The 25,661-nt window shown below is 44.0% G+C and overlaps 1 protein-coding gene across 1 annotated transcript in view; it reads right to left on the reverse strand.

The window, feature by feature from the left end:
- Positions 1-25,661, reverse strand: part of LOC126184355 (uncharacterized) — a 186,579-nt gene that overhangs the window by 80,097 nt on the left and 80,821 nt on the right. Inside the window, exon 3 of the mRNA XM_049926735.1 lies at positions 9,922-10,133. Coding sequence (XP_049782692.1) covers positions 9,922-10,133 — 212 coding nt within the window. The remainder of the gene's footprint in view (positions 1-9,921; positions 10,134-25,661) is intronic.

Raw genomic sequence — 25,661 nt, forward strand, 5'->3', positions numbered from 1 at the left:
GATGCTGCGAAACGATAACTCTACTTGCACGCTGCAGGCGAGGCTAGCTGTTCTCACCAAGTTAGCCAGCCGCCTCTAGGAACCGAGTATGGCCTCTGATTCCAGACGGTAGGCGTCATTCGTCCCTACCATCACCAAAAATGTTATTTTTTCTAAACACTTGGCCATCTGGAGCTCACATTTCTGTCACTTTAACTTCTGACCAAGCACACCATAAAATTTGATCGAAATCGGCGAAGACGAGTAGTCGCGGTCACCTTGTAAGAGGACGGAACGAGTGCTGCTGCTTCATCATTCGAATTAGTGACGTCGTTGAGCTGAGATGCTATCGAGTGCGTTGCGGACGGAGCCACGGCTCTGTACGCTCGAAAGTCGGTCGATCGAGTGTTTAGTCGTCGTCTGTCACAGTCTACCGCCCATCTATAACGAAACCTGCTCTTTTAACAGAAAGCGAGATGGATATTGCGAGGGGACTTGAAAAAGTAAGTTACGCACTATTATGACAAGCCAAGTAACTTTTACTGATTGTTGCGCTACACTTCATTGTGACACAGATACATGGCACTGTTTGTCAACACAGCCGCCAAACCTCTGTAAACGACGGTCGAGACATAATACCAATCGTTCGCTTCCTCGGCGATAGAAATCCGCTCCTTGGACTGGGAGCCATTGAGAACCGCTGTGTGAACATTCCCATAATTGGAAAATCTGTTTCCCCAAGATGTTCTTTCAGTTTGCCGAAAGGATGTAAATGGCATGGTGCAAGATCTGAAGTATATTGCAAATACTTCCAAACCTCCCATCGAAAACGTTGAAGCAAAATGTGTGTTGGAAGCGTAGTGTGGGGTGTTGCATTGTAGTGCAGGAGAACAATACTTTTGATCAATTTTACATGTCTCTTGTTCTTTATACATTAAATATATTCGCAGTTATGAATATGGACAGTCATCAGCCGTATAATGGAATGGCAAAAATGAAAAGTTGTGCGGGACATGGACTTGAACCCACTTATCGCTAGCGATCGTCTTACCATTTGGCTACCCGAGCACGACTCACGGCCAGACCCAAACTTCCATATTTCGTCAACCATGTGTCCACAACCTCTACTCGTACATCCATTATGTATATTCCCGTACAGGGGAGACATTTTACTTTAAAGTCGCTTGCCCGGCGTCGGCGGATAAATTGGATATTGCAGTGCCTGTGTTATTCCGAATTACGATGCAAAGTTCCTTCGGACATGCATGCATGTCCATATTCGCAACTGCGAATACAGTTCATGCATTTCATAACGGCTTTAGTCGCCGCAGTGCCTGTTCCTTTGGACATGCATGAATGTGGCTTCATTCCATATACGCTCTCTTTGTTACAGGTGTGAAATAATGGATCCATGTATCATCGCCAGTAATGATGCGGCTTTGTAAGTCTTTACCCTGCACAGAGTAATGCTCAAAGCAGTTCAGAGAGCTATAAACCATGTGCTTCCGTGCGCAGGTGGTAGTGATCGCGGAACCCACCGTGAGCACAATTTCCAATACTACGGATGATCTCAGAAGATGAAATGAGCGCTGCCTATACAGATGAGCATCTGCCGAGCAATGACCGCGATAGTTACACAGCGACTACTGTGAATCAGTTCCTCAGCTGCCTTGGCATCGTCGTCTATGGTCGATGGCCTTGCTCCAGGATCAGCATCGCCCACCTCTGTGCGGCCTTGCACAAATTGTTGGCTCAATTTCTCTACCGCTGTACGCGATGTTGCCATAATTTCATGGTGAGTCTGTGGGCTACTTGGACGTTTTGTCTACAAGAATCGTTCTGTCCCGCGTAATTCAACTTTGGAGTGCATTCACAGTTGTCGTGCCATGTCACTCACACACTGTGACGCGTCTGTTATGCACACCGCAACAGAATTGTCTCTGCAGGTAACCTGAAATATGTACTTTCTTCTGACAATGCCCCGCTCTACTCGCGTAATGGCCTTAGCATGGGCCGACATGTGTAAGTTACTTTCTGTAGTTTCTACGTACTATGGAACTTGACCTACTTGGCATGCCACTGCCCGACTCCGAGGTTGAGTTTCACCAGACACCTTCTACCTCGGAAAATACGTCGAAATACAAGAGGAGGGCGACAGCAAATGCACGAAGTTCGCTGAAGAAGAAGAGTGCCAAACAGACCCCTGCACAACCCGCTAATAGCTTTGTAAAACCTAAAGGATGGCAAGAGGTGCAGTTCTTTCTACTACGCCGCCACACAGATCAACAATAAATTCCAACCTCTCGAAACGGCAGCTGAATAACCCCGAAGGAAGAGATACTTCCTCCAGTCGGCGTCCAATTTGACAGAAACTACGAGGAACTGTACAAACTTCTCAGCCATTACGTCGGCAGTGAGACCTTCTCAGTAGGGTCGGTGGGGAATGATGTCTATAAGGTTTCATTGAGACTGCCTATAGCTTTCGGAGAGCAACAGCTGCCATTCAGTATTTTTTCGTCCAAGGAGGAGGAACTACTGACGATCGGTTTTCGTGGTCTGCCGCACAAATACGACCGGGAGCACGTACGGCAGTTGCTTGAGGACCTCGGATATGGGCGTGGCGTGTGCTCTGTCGCCGGCCTGTGTGGCTGTGCGGTTCTAGGCGCTTCCGCCTGGAACCGCGTGTCGCTACGGTCGCAGGTTCGAATCCTGCCTCGGGCATGGATGTGTGTGATGTCCTTAGGTTAGTTAGGTTTAAGTAGTTCTAAGTTCTAGGGGACTGATGACCACAGATGTTCAGTCCCATAGTGCTCAGAGCCATTTGAACCATTTGAACGTGCGCTCTGTCAGACGCCTCCTGTCGCCGAAGGTGAGCAAAGAGACGCCACTGGTGCTCGTTGTGGCGAGTGACATATCCCATAGTCATGCCTTATGGCGCATCACGGGCATCACAGCGATGTCCGTGACGACGGAGGACTCGTGCAGAATGAGAGGAGACGTGCAATGCTACGACCGTCAGGATGTGGGCCGCGACGCGTGTCGCTGCTCCATGCAGTATGGGGAACACGACAGCCGTCACTGCTCTTGCAAACAGGCTCTGTACAGGCTGCACTCAAAAACATGTCGCCAGCTATCGTAGCTGCGTTTGCTTCAAGAGTGCCACCGCAGGAAGACAAGGTCTGCGTCGTGATTCCGCAAATTGTCGACAATTCGCTCAGTGCTCGCACTGTCCTCGCCCAGGCCACGGGAAACAGCACAATCGCCAGCAAGGTAACAACAGCAACTGATAGGAAAAAGTGGCAACCACCCTGCGGGGCTGAAAGCCGTCCTCATTCGGGACGTGTTTATCATCGTTAAGCACTAAGTTTCGTCGTGGTTGCTGCACTCTTGGAAGCGAACTGATGTATTACAAGGAACGGGCTCTTCATCTGATTTGCGATTACAGCACTCTCCAGCGGCATTTATCGGCTCTATCTGGCTCGCAAATCACATAGTTTGTTTACGAAAGTGGGTGGGACTAAAATTCCTGTGTTCTATTAAAATGCACTGTTCCTCCCTTGTCCATACATTAGTTATCTTGTTCTATCTGTAGTATACGTAAATAAAAACTAAAATATCCATGAACGTATTGTAAGGAAAAAAAGAAAGTTCCATGTTCACTCAGCAAGGACATCATTTTTAAAAAATGTACAGTAGTCTTCCACATAAGATAGAAGTTATTTCATTATTCTCAGTTTTTAGTAAAACCCTTGTGTCATTCTTACTAGATCACCGCTTCTGTTTACTGACAGAATTTTTAGAACATGTGACGTATAAGTCTTGACACAAGAAAGCGCAAAACATCCTGCTGCAAGTAGTGGAAGTTCTCTTGTAGACTAAACACAAAAAAATCATTTATTTACGTCAATATAAGTGTTACATTTCTTGTACATCTTGTGTGTGTGTGTGTGTGTACTTGTGTGTGTGTGTGTGTGTGTGTGTGTGTGTGTGTGTGTGTGTGTGCACATGCGTCATTATGCTATTGATAAATGAATTATGGTTTCCTCAAATTACTGCAGCCAGTCGTCTTTTGTTTTATTATTCAATTTTTACGTTCCATTGGTAGGTGATTTGAAACCGGTACTGGAAAATAAAAATTATATACTAAAACAAAAGGTGAGTGGCCACAGTCATTCGTGGGGACCTTTATTCATCACAGTCGAAATATTCCACATCCGTAATGGATAAAAGTCTTAAAATAAATACGTATCCCAAAATCTATAATGTTTTTTGGGTGAATGAATAAATGCTGTATTGCTATCGAATCAGTCAGTGACGTAGAAAGTAATCTTGCAATCGCTGACTCCTGACAATGCCAGGCGGCAACAGGATCCAACATGAGTGTAGCATCTCCAAGAGACGACTTCTCAAGTTTCACAGCCACGTTCAAGAAGTTTCTCACGTCTACAAAACAACTGCTACAGACAGTCGTACAAAAAATCACAGCTGCTATCAAGGAAGCCAACCAGGCTGCCACCATGTCATCGTCACAAACTCACCATGCCCCATAGTATAAGAGGTCCAACTATTTGTGTGTGGAATGTCAACGGTTTCAGTTATGGCAGTTCTTGCACGGAGGGGCAGTGAACATGTGTGTAGCCAATTATTTCTGCTAATGGACGGACGGGCACGCTGCTGGTGGTGTTAAGATTAAGGAAATAGTCGATTAGCATTGTGAACGTACAAACTATGGCAGGAGTTTATTTATGTTTGGTATCAAAAATGCGGGAAAAGCCAAATCACACCACAAGAACATTATTTGTGAGAAAACGGTTGCAGATACAAAAAACTGGACTTTAAATTGTTATTGCACGGAAAATTTCCGTATGTTTCAATATATCATATATGTTTTTGTGTTTGGTTTTAGAATATTCGTAATTTTTATCAAACATTGGTTTGAGTTAGGCAGTCGTTTTGACGATGGATAGGGAGGTCATCTTTGAGGACGGTTGGTTCTGAGCGACTCTAAGAGCCGGACGTGCCACCCACCTGGGGGTAGTAGTGGGTTGGTAGCCATGTCAGGGGACAAGTATATATGTAGCGACGTTCGAAAGCGATCAAGCTGAGCGCAGTATAGTAGTTTAGGACAGCAGACAAGAGTGTATTTTGTGAACAGACTGTCGAGTGCCGTGATCGCGACATATGAATTTTATAGTGAAGTGTTGTAGCATCAGTTATTAACGGCCGCTCTTACGTAAAAGCCCTTCAGACTGCATTTTAAGTGTTTAGTGAATGTATTGAAGAAAAGTAAACTACTTGTTCAAATTATAAATCAACGTGAGTGACAATATTTTAAATTTCACCGCAGTACCTGCCTGCATTGTTTTGAAATATTTTATTTCAGCTTAAAAATTGAGTTTACGACAGGTGTGAGCTGGCTCCCTATGACGGAAAAAGTAGCCAAACATTGAGACCAGCCACATCTCTGGGTCACTCAATTAAGCTGAGTGTAACATATATATATATATATATATATATATATATATGTGGCAGTCTGTTGACGTGCCTTCGGCATGGACGAATAAAATGCGCCCCTCCAGTAAAAATTTTATCAGGCCGGCCACAGGGGCTTCTATCAGCTTGAAGTTGGCGTCAAAGAGTCTGCGAGGGCACTGGCTCTGTGTGCCGGCTGGCAGACAACCTCAGGACACCTTGCAATGATGTATCGTATATATATATATATTCGTGCCATAGCACGTGGGAGCTCGAGCCAAACTATTCAAACTTCAATGTGTAGTGCCCAGTACCGTCGTAGCATTGATGTAACGATTGGTTGACCAACCTTGTGGTGCTTCGTGTCAGCAACGGGATGGCATGGAACGCCACAAAAATCGTCCTACGCAGACGATACATCATTGCAAGGTGTCCTGAGGTTGTCTGCCAGCCGGCACACAGAGCCAGTGCCCTCGCAGACTCTTTGACGCCAACTTCAAGCTGATAGAAGCCCCTGTGGCCGGCCTGATAAAATTTTTACTGGAGGGGCGCATTTTACTCGTCCATGCCGAAGGCACGTCAACAGACTGCCACATACTCGTTGGCGTCACAAAGGGGTCAGTCCTTAGGCCTTTCTTGTACATCTTGTACTTAGCTGATGGTATAAGGATCACGGAGGTCCAGCTGGATCTTTAAGCCGATGGGTCGGTGATCTACTCCAGGAGTATGAACGCTGCGCATCCTAAACGCTGCTTGCAACGGATCCCTGACGTCTCCACACAATGGACATCGCATTGGCTGTTGAAACTCAGCAGGGCAAAGATGCAGAACTTGTCATCACCAGATGAGAGGTTCCTGTGGATCCAACGCCGGTGAGCGTCTGGGGAATGGCAGTGTCCTGAGGTCTTACCGCAAAATATCTGGGCATTGCCATCAGCCGTCACCTCACGTAGTGTCAACAAGTGGGTGACCTCCATAAAAAAACCAACAGAAAGACTGCAGATATTCTATCACTTCCTGGATCTGAAATCTTCATTCTTGCCATAAGTTGCAGTCATCTTGAATGTGGTTCTATCTTCTGCATGCTGGATTATGCGGGCATCATGTGGAGCAACACTGTGAAGACGAACATAAAGCTATTCCAACGACTCCAGATCAAGGCAACCAGTCTCACTCTGCAACTACCGTGAGGCTGGCCATCCGGCCATCTCCAACGGACGAGCCATATGCCTCCGCTTAATAAGAGGTTCTGTCACAAAATGGTTCAAATGGCTCTGAGCACTATGGGACTTAACAGCTGTGGTCATCAGTCCCCTAGAACTTAGAACTACTTAAACCTAACTAACCTAAGGACATCACACACATCCATACCCGAGGCAGGATTCGAACCTGCGACCGTAGCAGTCGCGCGGTTCCGGTCTGCGCGCCTAGAACCGCAAGATCACCGCGGCCGGCCTGATTCTGTCACATTACGCGCATTTTCTACCTGAAGACAGCGCAATTACCAATTGCCACATCTGCACAGCTGGTGTCAGGTGCAACCACTGAACACCTCTAGATAGTCCCACTTGCTCCAGATCTATTTTTTCAGTAGCGCTATTAGCGAGGAAGACAAAAACAGAAGAGCAGTACAAGAGAGGCCACCATCGCAATAGGAAACACAAAAATAAAATCTAACTACTTTGGAGACATAGCCGTCAAGACATGAAATCCACGGCAAACCGGAGATTATGGAAGAACTTGTCATTACTGCAGCTTCCTTGCACCTTCAGTCTGTCGACTCACTTAGGAGATGTCAGAAATATATACAGCTGAAACATCAGGTGGAGAAATAGGGTTTCTGCAGTTCCACTCGCGAACTCTAAAGCTGCGTCCACGCTGGATGCGCCGCACTCAAGGCAGATGCTGGAATCTTGTACAACATATGCTGGTGCTCCTGTTTCGACGACAGCCAGAGTCTGTCACGCCAGACCAACTCCTACACCCAGATACCACTTACTTTCCCACTACAAGAACGAACGCCGTCAACTGGCTGAAGGGCATGGGACTGTATTACATTTTGCAACACGCTCCCGAAAACGCTCTGGACTTGTGGGTCCACCTGACGACTCATGAGGCGTTCCGCCACCATGCATTGTACCGCACACGACTATCGAACTATTTAGGCGCATTATTCGAAGATCCTCCTGTCCATTGGGGCGTTCCGAGTACTAGGAGGCACACTTAAAAATGATTTACGGCATACGACTGATCCTTAGAGTAAACGGTTTACAGAGAGTCCTCCTTACATTCATTACGCGAAGACGACTCGGAAGCTTCTGGTGGCGGTTGTAGGATCCCGTCAAAAATATTAAAAAAAACGAGAAAAATAATAATTATATATAAAAAAGGTATTTAATCCAATAAATTTCTCTTGATCCTATCGAACCTCTTTCCTTGTATGGATCTGGGAGGGCGGGCACGGGACATTGAGGCCAGGCCTCGGAGGACGATCCCTGCCCTGTTTGCCCCTGACCCTTCTCTCAGACCCTCAATTAATGATAATAATAATAATAAATAACGCGCTGCGCAGAATGGGGCATAGTATTCGTAGAGGCGCAGCAATCTTCCAGTGCGTGCGCACGCATCAGTAACAGTGGATAACAAGAAACGCCTTCCAAACAGTGCCGCCCACAAGCGAACCATTTTCTTTGATGTAGTTGTACTGCGCGCAACTTGTTCGTTGTTGCGCAGAGAGGCGTGGTTTGACTTCCACGCCAGAGGCGTCGCGCTGCGCTGAACCACGTCTCTTGGTTTTGTGCGGCCCGGCGCAGCGCAGCGCGGCCGATGTGGATGTGGCTTCGTGGATCATTAGTTCATTGCACCGCGAAAGTATCGAGATGCACAATAAGTTAATAATGAGGTTTACTGTTTGTCTTTAAAGAAAAGGACGGAAACAAGATGCAGAGCAGCATTGTCCTAACCCCAAACGTGAGACAACTACACTCCTGGAAATGGAAAAAAGAACACATTGACACCGGTGTGTCAGACCCACCATACTGGCTCCGGACACTGCGAGAGGGCTGTACAAGCAATGATCACACACACGGCACAGCGGACACACCAGGAACCGCGGTGTTGGCCGTCGAATGGCGCTAGCTGCGCAGCATTTGTGCACCGCCGCCGTCAGTGTCAGCCAGTTTGCCGTGGCATACGGAGCTCCATCGCAGTCTTTAACACTGGTAGCATGCCGCGACAGCGTGGACGTGAACCGTATGTGCAGTTGACGGACTTTGAGCGAGGGCGTATAGTGGGCATGCGGGAGGCCGGGTGGACGTACCGCCGAATTGCTCAACACGTGGGGCGTGAGGTCCCCACAGTACATCGATGTTGTCGCCAGTGGTCGGCGGAAGGTGCACGTGCCCGTCGACCTGGGACCGGACCGCAGCGACGCACGGATGCACGCCAAGACCGTAGGATCCTACGCAGTGCCGTAGGGGACCGCACCGCCATTTCCCAGCAAATTAGGGACACTGTTGCTCCTGGGGTATCGGCGAGGACCATTCGCAACCGTCCCCATGAAGCTGGGCTACGGTCCCGCACACCGTTAGGCCGTCTTCCGCTCACGCCCCAACATCGTGCAGCCCGCCTCCAGTGGTGTCGCGACAGGCGTGAATGGAGGGACGAATGGAGACGTGTCGTCTTCAGCGATGAGAGTCGCTTCTGCCTTGGTGCCAATGATGGTCGTATGCGTGTTTGGCGCCGTGCAGGTGAGCGCCACAATCAGGACTGCATACGACCGAGGCACACAGGGCCAACACCCGGCATCATGGTGTGGGGAGCGATCTCCTACACTGGCCGTACACCACTGGTGATCGTCGAGGGGACACTGAATAGTGCACGGTACATCCAAACCGTCATCGAACCCATCGTTCTACCATTCCTAGACCGGCAAGGGAACTTGCTGTTCCAACAGGACAATGCACGTCCGCATGTATCCCGTGCCACCCAACGTGCTCTAGAAGGTGTAAGTCAACTACCCTGGCCAGCAAGATCTTCGGATCTGTCCCCCATTGAGCATGTTTGGGACTGGATGAAGCGTCGTCTCACGCGGTCTGCACGTCCAGCACGAACGCTGGTCCAACTGAGGCGCCAGGTGGAAATGGTATGGCAAGCCGTTCCACAGGACTACATCCAGCATCTATACGATCGTCTCCATGGGAGAATAGCAGCCTGCATTGCTGCGAAAGGTGGATATACACTGTACTAGTGCCGACATTGTGCATGCTCTGTTGCCTGTGTCTATGTGCCTGTGGTTCTGTCAGTGTGATCATGTGATGTATCTGACCCCAGGAATGTGTCAATAAAGTTTCCCCTTCCTGGGACAATGAATTCACGATGTTCTTATTTCAATTTCCAGGAGTGTATATCGAAAAACTTTACTCTGGAAAAAGAAGGACAAAGAAGATCAAGAATAGTGTATCTACGAACCTCAAGGTAGTCGCGATTGTAGCCGATGTCCTCAATGCCGACCTGTATGGGGCTGTCTATAAGGTGTCGCAGCGTACGGATGGTCTTGGGCGGCGGTACGAGCAGCGACCCCACGACGGCGGCGCCGTAGTACGTGTTGAGCATCAGCGACAGCAGGAACGTGAACAGCAGCACCACGCGCCACGACAGCCACTGCGACCGCTCCGTTGTGCCTGCGCAACGCACCACGGCCTTACGTATCAATAGAACCTGAACAAAGGGGATTGAAGGTCTGTAACGACAAAGCAAGTTACAGATATGATGTTGTAGGTTGAATAATAGAGGGTCAGACGAGGTAAATGACCGGGGTAGAGGGGGGGGGAAGTGTATGACATCATTAACTATGTCATCACCTCATCACCTACACAGTCTATGACATCATAGGCTCAATAATGGAGTTGGAAAACGTGAAATCCTCAACAGGATGGAGATGGCGACATAAAACTTACCCGCTTCTAGCAAGAAATGTTTAGAGCCTTATTTTCAGCGTGCATTGAAAGGAGGTAAGCAGTGGTGGTTCAAAGCCCACAGATTCCACGAAAGTATAATTTGAATTCTTGCGAACAGAGTTCGTCGAGTTGTTTCTGGCTCTCCTTCATCTGTCGAGGCAAAGAATCATAATTTTGATTTTTTTCACAATTTTAAATCAATGTTCTCTCCTAGTTTTTGAGAATATTTATGTGGAGAAAAACGGCCGTCTGGCTAAAATAGTTTAAAATGGATTAAAAACAGTCTTGACTGCAATAAAATATTTATTTGCAATAGTTAATAGTTTCAGTGAGAATGTGACCATCTTCATTCCGTTTACATCATAATGGTAGGCGTTAAGATGAACGGTGAAAGTTTTGTGACTCCACGAAAATCAACTGCTCAAATAGTTGACGTTCGTTAACCGCCAACACCTGCCGTCATGGTATAAATGATCTGAAGAGGATCACATTCTGACCGAAACTGGTAATCACTGAAAATAAATATTTCATTGGGGTCTAGGCTGTTTTTAATCACTTTTTAAAATGTTTTCTCCTGCCTCAACGCTCGAGCTACCAACTAAAATAAGAGCACTGTAAATTTGTTTGTGTGTTTCACAGTGCCAAGTACAATTAAATTATGTGGGTACATATACAAAATAATTATTTTTATTTTATTTTTATGTAACTTTGAAAACATCAGTGCAGCTGAAAAAGCTAAAACAGCACTTTCATTTCGAATTGATAGAGCGTTACTGGCCGAGCGACGACTGTGAGACTGAGAAGAAACTAAATAATGAACTGCTAATTTTGCACTATATTTGATACCTCAGACTATGGTAAAACTAAGTTTTAACTACATTGAATTTACAAAAATAATGCAACTACAGATTTACCTTTGTAGATGTTAGTCCCAGCTGTTGTGTGTCTGAACATAGAGGTTCTTACTTACTGATAAAACACTATGTTTGAATGATGGCGTGTACCGATGTGATTTCGAATGTTTTCAGGGCACGTAAACCTTGAAACATTTTATTGGCTGCACGTTAAGTAAAAAGAGATAATCTATTTGTGTTCACCTAGCATCCTCCTATCGACCTGAGACGAAGGAATAATGCAATCTACCTGGAAAAAGAAACGTATCATCTAACGTGCCGCCGATTTCGACTTTGCTCTGGTAAATAAAACTGCCGCCAAGGTTCTTCTGCTAAAGAGAACACAAGCCGTCTTTTGCATAGTTAACAGCAGCGTTTGCAAAAAACACATAATACATTAACGAAGTCACATTTTTCAACTAAACAGGAGATGTTACTCATAAAAGGCTTCATAATAACCAACAAAAACAATACTGAATAGCCACTTCGTAGTAAAACGAGAACAAAGAAACTGTAAAGATAAAGATGCGCTCGCTGTCTCGCTTATTAATAACAGATGACATGCGAACCATTTACAAAGAATTAAGAAGCCGAACTGAATCTCTATCTTCTGACGCGCTTTTTGCTGCAATTTATAATGAATGTATGCGCGCTAGAACATTCTGGATACCTCAAGTGCCAGTGCAGTTATTTTACTCACATCCGGGTTTAATAATAAATTTAAACAAAATTACACGTTTTCGGGTAAAGAAAAATCAAACAGTTAACATTGTAACAACAGGTACGTTAAATACTTATGATTTAAGTACAGAAGATTCCAGAATGCGATGCCTATGAAACATTGCTTATGTCATGCAGATGGGTGATTTCACGTTAAATAAATATGCATTGCGTAAAGCTAACTACATTTTCGTGATCAAAAGGTTACTGTTTGAATACTGAATAATAAACTGTGTAGCTTGGAACAGTCTAAATAAAATTTGCACGTTTACATTAATTTCCTGTGATCTGAACAACTTAAATGATAGAAGATCACATTGTTTTCAGGAAACATTTATCTTCAAAATTATCTTCCCTCCTGTGTAAGAAGGGTAGAAAAACGAACCTGCAAAATTACAGACCAATATCCTTAATATCGGTTTGCTGCAGGAGTCTTGAACATATTCACAGTTCGTATATAATAAATTTCCTTTAGACGAAAAGGATTCTGTCCATGAATCAGCACGGTTTAGAAAACATCGCTCGTGCGAAGCTCAGCTTGCCCCTTTCTCATACGATATACTGCTAAATATAGATGAAGGGCAAGAGGCAGATTCCTTATTCACAGACTTCCGAAAAGCATTTGGCACAGTGCCCCACTGCAGACTGTTAACGAAGATACAAGCATGCCGAATGATTCGAAGGCTTCTTAAGTAATACAACTCAATACGTTGTCCTCGATGGCGAGTGTTCATCAGAGACAAGAGTATTGTCACGAGTGCCCCAAAGAAGTGTGATAGGACCGCTGTTACTCTCTGTACGTCTAAATGATCTGGCGCACAGGATGAGGAGCAATCTGCAGCTGTTTTCTTATGGTGCCGTGGTGTAGGGGAAGGTGTTGTCTTTGAGTCACTGTAGGAGCATACAATACGACTTAGACAAAATTTCTAGTTGTTGTGATGAATGACAGCTAGCTCTATATGTATCAAAATGTAGGTTAGTGCATATTATTAGGAAAAAAAAACTGTAATGTTCGAATACAGCATTAGTAGTGTGTTGTTTGAAATAACCACGTCGATTAAATATCCAGGCTTAAAACTGCGAAGCGATATGAAATGGAACGAGCATGCAAGGATTGTAGTAGGGAAGGCAAATGGTCGACTTCGGTTTGTTGGGAGAATTTTAGGAACGTGTTTTTCGTCTGTAAAGTAGATCGCACATAGTGCACTAGTGCTACCGATTCCTGAGTACTGCTTGAGTGCTTGCGAAACCGCGCCGGCCCGAGTGGCCGAATGGTTCTAGGAGCTTCAGTCTGGAACCGCGCGACCGCTACGGTCGCAGGTTCGAATCCTGCCTCGGGTATGGATGTGTGTGATGTCCTTAGGTTAGTTAGGTTTAAGTAGTTCTTAATTCTAGGGAACTGATGACCTCTGATGTTAGGTCCCAATAAAAAAATAGCGCCCAGAGCGATTTGAACTTTTTTTTTTTTTTTTTTTTTTTTTTTTGCGATCCGCACCATATCGCATTAAAGGAAGATATCGATTTGTTTGTGATACTTTAAAACAACACTCATGTATCACGTAGATGCTTCGGGAGCTCAAATAGGAATATCTGTAGGGAAGGCGACATTCTTTTCGAGGAACACTACTGAAAAAATTTTGAGAACAGACATTTGAAGCTGACTGTAGAACGACTCTGCTTTCACCAACGTACATTTCGGGTAAGGAACACGAAGATAAGAGAAATTGGGCTCGTACTGAGGCATATAGTCAGTCGTTTCTCCCTCGCTCTATTGCAATTGAAACAGGAAAGGAAGTGACTGGCTGTGGTACAGGGTACCCTCCGCCAGGCACTGTAAAGTGGCTTGCGAAGTATGTATATAGATGAAAATGTAGAATTTCCTACGTTTTAAAGTGAATTTAATAGGATGACCAACATTCTGGAAAATTATGCTCACGTGTTGCGACTGATTCAGATGTTTTCGTTAATAATAAACAAATAGAAAATACAGTCGTTGCAGATGCTCCAATGTATCGTGTGCTTTAACAGAACCCATGCAGTGAGCATTTAAAAACTAAAATACTATAAAACGCTTCAAATCCAAAAGTAGTATCAAACAGTTAATTCTGTATAACTGACCTAGATCAGAGTGCTTCGTAGGGTATTACACTATCAGTAAGATGTGAGCTGACGTTACCAAATTATAAGTGCTCGCAAATAGACTGTTGTTAATGTACTGAAAACATGCGTTTACTGTAACTTCAGGTACGTAAAAAAAATTCATAACTTGCTTCTGCACATCGGAAGTAGTAAGATTCAAGATCACAATTAGCAATAAGTCATATTAGAGAGAGTGTTTCCAACATTTTTTGCAGTACAGTGATTTCAGTAAGATTAGATGGAGCCATTTATTTGTCATATTCATCTGCATGTCAGTCTAGTTACGAAATTCTACAGACTTTTAACTAGCAAATGTGGTCTTCAGTTGCTTCTGTGCTTTCTGAAATTTCGCTCTACACCATATGTTTCGAAGTTTTTGAAATAATAAAAGAGATTTTAACAAGACTAGGAACCTGTTTCATGCTTCCTGTAAATCTTGATATTCGCTAAGTTTGCTCATATCTAACACCCACTAAATTTTTTTTAACTCTAACTGTCCAACAATATATGCATTTAACTGTCGATTTCTGATAGTATTACAATTTGTATGAACATTATGACGCAGTGGTAGGTAAGTCTAAACATTTCTTAATCGAAAGTGTTGACACCTCACCTGACAAGAACACTGAAATCATGATTAGGAATCCAGTTTCATGGAATATATCAGTGGCGTCCACTACTGCCGAAATGCAACATGTGTGACTGGGATGGAGCTTAACATCGAGTCCGCTGAATTTAAACACGTATGGATATAACTACAAACATGCCTTACTAGACAGGAAATACTGTATACAGTATCATTGGTGTCACTGAAGCCAGCATTTTAGAATCGCGATATGGCGGCAAGCACAAAGGACGTGTAAACGGCTGTTTATTAACTGATAAAACAGTCGTAACTAACGGGGATAAACTGACATAACTCAGTTACCCTTAGAGTTTTGACGTAATGGTCAATATATGCATCGTGTTCGGCGGTAAGTTTTCGTACATCAGACGGAAGATCAAAGGAAAGGAACATATCTTAATACAAGCATAACTAGAAACATCTTACGTATTTTTGCTTTTGTACTGTATGCAAGACAAAATAAGTACATTACAGTTTGTCTTATCTAAACACCGGCTGCCTTTAAATACTTCAAAAAATGGCTCTGAGCACTGTGGGACTTAACTGCTGAGGTCATCAGTCCCCTAGACTTAGAACTACTTAAACCTAACTAACCTAAGGACATCACACACATCCATGCCCGAGGTAAGATTCGAACCTGCGACCGCTTTAAATAGTTAATATACATTTTATTTTAAGGGGTGTAATAAATCTAGTGTTAACAGATGTTGCTTAATCATTTTTTTAACCAGATTTGATCAATTTCTGCTTTTCTTCGAATAGAATGCTCGTTATGAAAGTGCTCCTTAAGCAGAACGTGTTATTTCTCGTTGATAACAAGCATCTTTATTCAATTGAGTGTTGCTACGGGAACTACAGTCTGCTTCAAACGTGTTTATATGTAACATGATGGTCTTCTAATAACATGATTCTCCAGCGTATGTGTTAAACTTAACTGGTAAGTATATATTTCCTCAAATTTGCTTAGACCACCTCGTAATGCTTTCAATATCACTCCATTCTGAATATCGCAGTACTACCATACACAAACTTCCTGACGTATCCATGTTCCCACACGTCAGGCTTCAGTAAAAGATGGGCCTTTGCCAGTCTAGTAATGTATGTTTGTGGATGTAACAACAGCGAGCAGGAGGTTTCAACCCCTTACGTAAAGTTACAGCAACGGAACACGAGGCCGCACAGTTACTAAGTGAAAGTTCATGTGTGCAGCGTCTGGGGGAAAACTCCTTTCGATGTGTTAAACAGTGGAAAGGATTGCAGCCACTACATACAAATTCGATGAGTTAGCTTGAGCTGTAGTGCTGCCCTGAGAATCAGCTGACGGTTGCTCCGTTTCACTCACCTCCTGTTGTCACGGCAGGACTACCTCCAAGATGAGCTTCCTTTCAGTATACTCACATTCATAAGAGTAGCAGGGGGAGACAACAGCTATGGTGATGTTTTGTGTCTAATAATACTGTGATGCTACTTGCCAAAACTTATTTTTTATAATTATTAGGAAGATGCACCAGAATAGCTGTTTATAATAACTAAACTATATTAACGACAGACTGTTTCGGCATTTCCCGCCAACGTCAAGTATCTGGGAACACAATTTTGGTGAGATCATGTATAAATGTGAATGTCATATACATTAAAATGACTATATCGTACTCACATCTAGAATGACGTGATGTCCATGTTACGTCATTAGTGAACTGTCTTATAATTATCAATGTTTTAATTAGATGGTAACTAACGTAAATATTATTCAAAATGATGCGTTAACTACGGTTTGATGGTAGTTTGACAGTTCTAATCTTACGATGTTATATGTGTAAAAAGATTATTGAGATGAACAGCGATATTATTCTATTAACTAAATTTTGTCACGATTATCTTTGGCTGTTGTACATCTTATTTCTGATTTACCCTTTCTCGTGTTCTAAAAGTTCAATAAAGTATTTGAGACAGTATTTGTGTCTAAATTCTGTATGTCCATTTAATATTTATTGCAGGTATTTTCTCGTGTGTATTTAGATTTCCAATTCTTTAAGAATGTTCATTGCAAGACCTTTTGGTATTCTGTGCAAGATTTGGAGTGTATTTTCTATTGTATCAGCAGAGTGATTTTAATTTTACAAATGTAAAGAGAAGTTCGACTGATTATTATCTCTGTTTCAAATGTGTTCCTTATACCTAAGCTTAAAATTTCCACCTGTCTGGCCAATGTAAAAGTTATTACAGTTGTATACGTGATTTTATATGTGCCTGGTTTTCATATTCGGATGTTCTAGTAGTGGCGAAGCGTTATTTTATTGAAAGGTTGTTACCGGTCCGAAAGGCTAGTTGAATATTTGTGACTTTAAAAGTGTTTTAATTTTGTTGGAGATTCTACCAAGGTAAATTGCTGGAACGTATCTTACTTTCTGTCAAGTTAGGCGTATCTCGATATGTATTGTGTTCTGCTTAAGTGTTTTACATTTGTAGTACAATTTTATGATTACGTTGGGGTCAAAATCATTTGTGTAGGCTATATAACGAAATGTTTTAAGTTTTTTGAGAAATTTTAAGGGTAAGTATAAAGAACACATTAGAAACAGCGAGAGTAATCAGTCGAGATTCTTTTTACATTTGAAAAATAGATTTGGAAAATCAAAACCACACTGGATAAAATCTAAAATACACTAAAAAACCTGCACAGATCTTCCAATGAACATTCCTGAAGAACTGTAAACCTATATACACACGAAAAAACACCCACAAGAAACGTTAAAAGAGCATACTATTGAACTTTTGGAAATACGATATGCAAAAAGCGAAGATAATCGTGACAAAATTTAGCTAGCAAAGTAATATAGCTGTTCATCTGTATAATCTTTGTAAACACATAACGTCGTAAGATTGGAGCCGTCAAACAACTGTCCGACAATAATTACGTATTATTTTCAGTACATTTATGTCATTTATCATCTAATCAAAACACTGACGGTTAAAAGAGAGTTCACCAACGACGTAATAAGGAAGTAATTCCATTTTAGACGTGACTACAATATAATCACTTCAGTACAAGTGACATTTATATACGGCTTCACTAAAATTGTATTTCCAGGTACTTGACAATGCCGATAAATGCCGAAACATACTGTCGTTAATAAAGACTAATTATTTTAAGCAGCACTTCTGGTGCATCTTTCTATTAATCATGCCATTATCGGTCATATATTATGCTGCTGGGCCTAAAGAAGAAAATTTTTTATAAGCTTTTAACTAGTAACATATTGACAATTCTTCCTATGCAGGGTGTTACAAAAAGGTACGGCCAAACTTTCGGGAAACATTCCTCACACACAAAGAAAGAAAATGTGTTATGTGGACATGTGTCCGGAAACGGTTACTTTCCATGTTAGAGCTCATTTTATTACTTCTCTTCAAATCACATTAATCATGGAATGGAAACACACAGCAACAGAACTTACCAGCGTGACTCCAAACATTTTGTTACAGGAAATGTTCAAAATGTACTCCGTTAGCGAGGATACGTGCATCCACCCTCCGTCGCATGGAATCCCTGATGTGCTGATGCAGCCCTGGAGAATGACGTACTGTATCACAGCCGTCCACAATACGAGCACGAAGAGTCTCTACATTTGGTACCGGGCTTGCGTAGACAAGAGCTTTCAAATGCCCCCATAAATGAAAGTCAAGAGGGTTGAGGTCAGGAGAGCGTGGAGGCCATGGAATTGGTCTGCCTCTACCAATCATCGGTCACCGAATCTGTTGTTGAGAAGCGTACGAACACTTCTACTGAAATGTGCAGGAGCTCCATCGTGCATGAACCACATGTTGTGTCGCACTTGTAAATGCACATGTTGTAGCAGCACAGGTAGAGTATCCCGTATGAAATCATGATAACGTGCTCCATTGAGCGTAGGTGGAAGAACATGGGGCCCAATCAAGACATCACCAACAGTGCCTGCCCAAACGTTCACAGAAAATCTGTGTTGATGACGTGATTGCACAATTGCGTGCGGATTCTCGTCAGCCCACACATGTTGATAGTGAAAATTTACAATTTGATCACGTTGGAATGAAGCCTCATCCGTAAAGAGAACATTTGCACTGAAATGAGGATTGACACATTGTTGGATGAACCATTCGCAGAAGTGTACCCGTGGAGGCCAATCAGCTGCTGATATTGCCTGCACACGCTGTACATGGTACGGAAACAACTGGTTCTCCCGAAGCACTCTCCATACAGTGACGTGGTCAACGTTACCTTGTACAGCAGCAACTTCTCTGACGCTGACATTAGGGTCATCGTCAACTTCACGAAGAATTGCCTCGTCCATTGCAGGTGTCTACGTCGTTCTAGGTCTTCCCCAGTCGCGAGTCATAGTCTGGAATGTTCTGTGCTCCCTAAGACGCCGATCAATTGCTTCGAACGTCTTCCCGTCGGGACACTTCGTTCTGGAAATCTGTCTCGATACAAACGTACCCCGCCACGGCTATTGCCCCGTGCTAATCCATACATCAAATGGGCATCTGCCAAATCCGTATTTGTAAACATTGCACTGACTGCAAAACCACGTTCGTGATGAACACTAACCTGTTGATGCTACGTACTGATGTACTTGATGCTAGTACTGTAGAGCAATGAGTCGCATGTCAACACAAGCACCGAAGTCAACATCACCTTCCATCAATTGGGCCAACTGGCGGTGAATCGAGGAAGTACAGTAAATACTGACGAAACTAAAATGAGCTCTAACATGGAAATTAAGCGTTTCCGGACACATGTCCACATAACATGTTTTCTTTATTTGTGTGTGAGGAATGTTTCCTGAAAGTTTGGCCGTACCTTTTTGTAACACCCTGTATGTAGTGCGTGGCACAAAAGTTGGGACGTTAACGTAGTCAGTAATATTACCGATGTGGCATTCGATTCTAATAGACTCATAGACAACGTCATCGTAGTTACAGAATACATCAGAGTGACGTTGGTGACATCAAGGCATAATCAGAGGTTTTATTGATGTCACTGCGGATGTAGAGAGATAAATTTCTGCAATGAACACTATTTCAATTACAAACTGCAACTACTGTGTTCCACTGCTTATCATAGCCATTTCGCTCTCGCAGTTAACATTCGTTGCTATAGGTGAATACAGCATTGCTGCAGCTAACTGAATTTGTGACAGTGACGACGTGGAAGCCAAGAACGAATGAACAATGATCCAGAGGCCAGGAACGCATATGGAGACATGGCGCAATCCTGCTGCCGAGCGCAGCGGATCGGCGAACGGTCTCTTAACCGCGCTGCGCAGACAATGCCTCACAAGATCACCAGAGGCCAGGATGGCACTCTGACTTATAGGTTCCCTTGTCCTGTTTTTTGTAAATTAATTTCTCTTATACATTCTTTACTTAACTACCTCTTCATTCTTTAACTATCTCAGCTGATGATAATAGAGATACAATAGACTGCGCAACAGAATTAGAGGATCACTTCTTCGAAACCCCGAAATTGTGTCCCACCCCGACGCATAAGTTTGAAATTTAGGTCAAATGTTCCTACAATCTTACTCTGTAACGGTGCAAAAGCGTGGCACCCTGCGACTTCACCCTCAGGCTCGAAGACGCTTCCAACAGCAACGTGTCGTCACTTACGAAAAAAAGGATAGAGACGAGAGGTTCATGTGACGTCTAAAGTGGGTTAATGATGTGACACTGGCACCAAATTTCACCACAATTCTGCCCAACGCCATCGTAAACGTGTCACACGATCTGAAGGTTGTCACACAGCCTCTTATCCACATTCCGCGCCTGATTTGGACTCCTCAGCGGTGGATGTCATGACTGCAACACCCAGCGTTCAAATCACGCAGTTTCCTTATGGGTGACAGAGGAAAACATTTGAGACACACTGCCGAGCCGAATGGACGTCAATGCAAGCACCGCTTTCCTTGGGGCATTGAGTCCCACACTTTTCGCGGCCGAAATCGACAGTTCGCAGCGCGATGAGGAGCAGGGTGACATTCTTGGCAACCTTTGTCTCTGGTGACACCCCCAGACGTTTCAGCTCTTTTCTAAGGACAATGCGGGGCTTCATCCCTACTGAACGTAATCGTGCCCCTTTGGAGTGCAGCGCGCCTGCAATTTTTGCTCTCGTGTAGAGGTTGGAACGAATAGGGACCGTTCAAGCCCATTCCACGAAACCTGGACACGTTCCAAAGCAGTAATGTGTCTTATGCTGTTTCAGTGATCCACTTTCAAAAAAATGGTTCAAATGGCTCTGAGCACTATGGGACTTAACATCTGAGGTCATCAGTCCCCTAGAACTTACAACTACTTAAACCTAACTAACCCAAGGACATCACACACATCCATGCCCGAGGCAGGATTCGAACCTGCGACCATAGCAGTCGCGCGGTTCTGGACTGAAGCGCCTAGAACCGCTCGGCCACCGCGGGCGGCGCTCCATTTTCACGCCCTTCTGTGGCGTGATTACGGAGGGGTGCAACAATGACACATGTTCAAATAAAACGGCAATGAGTCCCTCTAAGACCCCCATTCGGCAAAAGATTCAGTAGCACCTGCTCACATTTATTGAGAATTTGAAAAATGTACAGCGGTGTCCAAAATTAAAGCAACAAACGGAAATTTTGTAAGGTTGTGTTTATGATGTCAGAAAACAGTACAAAAAAGTGATGGTAAGGTAGAAACAATGTAAAGAATACAGAACGTAAACAACTGCAACATGCATAACGGTAGACAAAAATGTTCTGAGTTTTTTCCAACTTAACTGACTTACACACACATTCCGACAAGTGCTTAATATGCTCAGAATGCAGTGTAATCATATCTGGCAGCAATACAGGCCTGCAAACGGCAGGGCATGCTGTGAATGATATCATGAATCTCATGTTTCATGTTGAGGCAATGACGCCCATTCTTACTGCATAGGTGCTCGCAAGACTTGGAGAATGGTTGGTGGATGCTGACATGATGCAACCTGACTCACTGATGCATCCAAGACATGATCTATGGGTTTCAAATCAGGAGAGCGAGCAGGCTACGCCATGCGCGCAGTATATTCCGTTTCCAGGGAAAAATCAACCACCTGTGCTCTATGAGGTAGAGAATTATCGTCCAACAGTAAGAAGCCTGGGCCCACGGCACCTCACAATAACCGCAAATTGGTCCTAAGGTCTCACCACAGCAGTTAAACCTTGCCGATTCACCTATACAATTTCATGAAGAGGTATTCGAGTGGTCAACATAATCCGTGCCCACACCCTGAGGGATCCTCCCCAGTACAGGTCTCTTTCCACAATGTTTGGGACCCGAAACCTTTTCCCAGTTCCCTCCAGATGCGAATCCGTCAAGAATCACTCTCTAGACTCATCTGTGAAAATAACATTGACTCACGGTTCGACCGTCCAGATGCCATGTTGACGATTCCACTCTCGGCGTTCCCTTCTGCGAAGACACGTCAGGGTTGCACATAGAGCAGGTCTCCGACAATAAAGGCCATTCTGCTGAAGCCTTCTCCACACCGTTTGCCTCGATACAACACGTCCAGTGGATGCTGTGAGATCAGACGCCAGTTGCCATACAGTACAAATGCGGTACCGTCGTGTGTCTTTCTGATGTCACATGTGCTCTGTCCTGCCCTGATCTTCGGGATACAGTTTCGGTCTCTATAAACTGTCGCCACATCCGAGAAAAAACAAATCGATTCACATCAAGGCACTGGGCAACATCAGTTTGCGACTCTCCTGCTTCCATTTTCCCTATGGCCCTCCACCACAGAGAGTCTGATAGGCGTCTTCTCTATGCCATACTGCACCATCTGTGACTGTACGCACTGCGACTGTGAATGTGGGACTACCCGACAAACACTATTCCATTTGATAGGTGCCATGACGTCATCGTTGGCGTGGTTGTTCGTTGATAGGAATGCCATCTTCCACGCAGAACACAATCGTATGGACATCTGTTGACAGTTTGAATGATTATGTCGTGAATGAGACACGGGACGGGGAAACAGCGGTTCGTTGCTTTAATTTTAGACACTAGTGTACTTTTGTAGAGAAAACCAGCAAAGTGGCCTGAGGTGCCTGCAGGTAGGTAACCACTTGACAGACTTCCAAGGCCAGTTGCCTGCCTGCAGGCGCCTACGAGTATTTTGAAGATTTTCTCCGTAAAGGCACAATTTCAAATTACTCAGTAAACGTGAACTGCAGCCACTGAGTATTTTGCCGAAGTGGGGCCCTTTGCCGTTTTATTCAAACATGTGTCAATGTCACACCCCTCCGTGATTATGCCACAGGAGGGCATGAAAAGCCGGCCGTAGTGGCCGAGCGGTTCTAGGCGCTACAGTCTGGAACCGCGCGACCGCTACGGTCGCAGGTTGGTATCCTGCCTCGGGCGTGGATGTGTGTGATGTCCTTAGGTCAGTTAGGTTTAAGTAGTTCTAAGTTCTAGGGGACTGATGACCTCAGATGTTAAGTCCCATAGTGCTCAGAGCCATTTGAACCATTTTTTGAGGGCATGAAACATGAGCACTGCAAAAGCATGCCGCGCGCAGTGGCCGCGCTGTTAGAGACGCCATGTCACGAATTGCGCAGCTCCTCCTGCCGGAGGTTCGAGTCCTCCCTCGGGCATGGGTGTGTGTGTCGTTCGTACCATAAGTTAGTTTAAGTAGAGTGTAAGTCTAGGGACCGATGACCTCCGCAGTTTGGTCCCTTACGAATTCACACACTTTTGAACATCTTTTATAAAAGCATAAGGACCGTTTTATGCTTCCGATCACTTTCAAATTTCGTCTAATGCTTTTTAACGGTCCCTAGTGGCTCCAGACTGTACTCGATAGCAAAAATTTCTGTTGCGATGCTGTCCAAGAGGTTATGATCACATTCAAAGGGGATGCCGCCCCACAATGTCCATACAGAAAGGTTGAAAGATCCGAGGGTGCCACCAGTGTCAAAGGTTGTGAATAATGTGTTTATGTTGCCCATCGCAATGGTTCTGATCATTATCGCGGAGGCGTCGAAAGAAATGGTGAAATATGGCTAAGAGGGGCTGTGACGACCTTCCTATTGTGTGACTCGTCCGCGGTGGCGTTGGGCAGAATTGTGGTGGAATTTGATGCCAATTTGACATCATTAACCTACTTTACACGTCATATGAGCTTCCATTTCTAGCCATTTTCCTGCATCTGTCGACACCTTGCTGTCTGAAGCGTCGTCGAGCCCGAGGGTGAAGTCTCAAGGCGCCACGCTTTTTCACCATTACAGAGTAAAGTTATAACAATTTTTTAGCCAAATTTCAAACTTTTTCATTGTAATGTGAGACAATTACGGGCTTTCGAAAACGGGGTCCTTTAATTCTGTTGCACAGTGTATTTCTAGCTATGTTTCTTATGGAAAGATACTCTAACATAAATTTTAAAGACAAGTAACTCCTGTACTGCCTTCTCTTGTCAAATTCGTTCTTCGAAGAGAGGTGTTACCTCGGAAGAACTATTCATCTGCAAAAGCATTCTAGAAGTTGCCACCTCATGGTTTCCCGTCAGTCCACACAGCCCTGTTTTGTGACTCTTAATACAAAACGTTGCGTCATCTTCTTCACCACTTATCACTAATAAACGAATGAGCCAGCTATAAAATCGTCTCTCCTTCCTCTGTAGTGGCAACTGAATTTAATGGTAGTTGAACTTTTGGTCATGGAACGAAGGTATTGAATTATACTACTATTACTCAGGAGCTGACATTCGAGGTTAAATAAGAACATAGTGATATCAATTAATCATTGTTTACAGAAGAGCATCTTGGGCATATGATTCCTGCTTATACAGCCACGATAAACGTGGCCGTATGCATGCTCTGTGTAAGGAACAACGCACTTTTAGTTAAGGTGTCATCACATGCAGTAATATAATGTCACTCAAGTTTAATGGACTGAAAGACAGAAGGGATAATAAAGAGGTTATAAGTGTAAGAAGTATAATGAAATGAGTGAATGAGAGCCTGGGAAGAGCATACATCTTTGTACTCACATTAGGATGGGAAGACGAGGAGTGGTTTCTCGTGAGCTCAGAGAATATTTGGAGCTTCAAATTCTCGGTGCATCACATGAACAGCTGTTTGTGCACATCACAGTGACGTGATAATAACAACTCACTGTGTCAGTTGCGTTGTACGAGGTTTGTCATGGGCTGTTCTAGACTGGGGGCTAAATATGTTTCATTTTCAACACAGAATTTCGTGCATTTGAATGTTTTCGCTTTACGCGCGACTGACTTTGTCCTAGCTTTTGCGTCTGCAACAGAACAATATATGTTTTTTCTTCCCTCCCCTCGCAACTAACTATTGAACTTTGTCCTAGCTTTAGCGTCTGGAACAGAACAATATATGTTTTTTCTTCCCTCCACTTTAGCTCATTAATTCTAGTTCCACAAAACTAAAGCCGTGAATTTATCAGTTTTCACAGAGGACATAAGTATTGATTGCAGCAATATAATGTCGCGAAACAATACAGCAGGCATGTTTTGCCACGTAAAGTGAAACAATGTACAAGTTTTAGCTGATGAAATGGCGACATCTGTTGATACAGGTGCAAAGTATTTTAGCGATGCAACTCAGCCAAACTATCCAGGTATGTTTTTTAAAACATGCGTGGACGTCGGTTTCAGTCGGACGAAGAAGTGAAGGAGTGGGTGCGGTTGTGGACCCGTCGGGAGCCGATCGCTTTCTACGAAACAAGAATTGATCGTCTCGTCTCCATGTGGGATATGTGCCTTAACGCGTGTGGTGATTACTTTCGAATCGAACTATTCCACGGTAACGTTGTGGCGGTGTTCGGTTTTCATTTCACTGCCACTGATAGTTT

The sequence above is a fragment of the Schistocerca cancellata genome, chromosome 4 (assembly GCF_023864275.1).
Source record: "Schistocerca cancellata isolate TAMUIC-IGC-003103 chromosome 4, iqSchCanc2.1, whole genome shotgun sequence".
In the NCBI taxonomy this organism is placed as follows: Eukaryota; Metazoa; Arthropoda; class Insecta; order Orthoptera; family Acrididae; genus Schistocerca; species Schistocerca cancellata.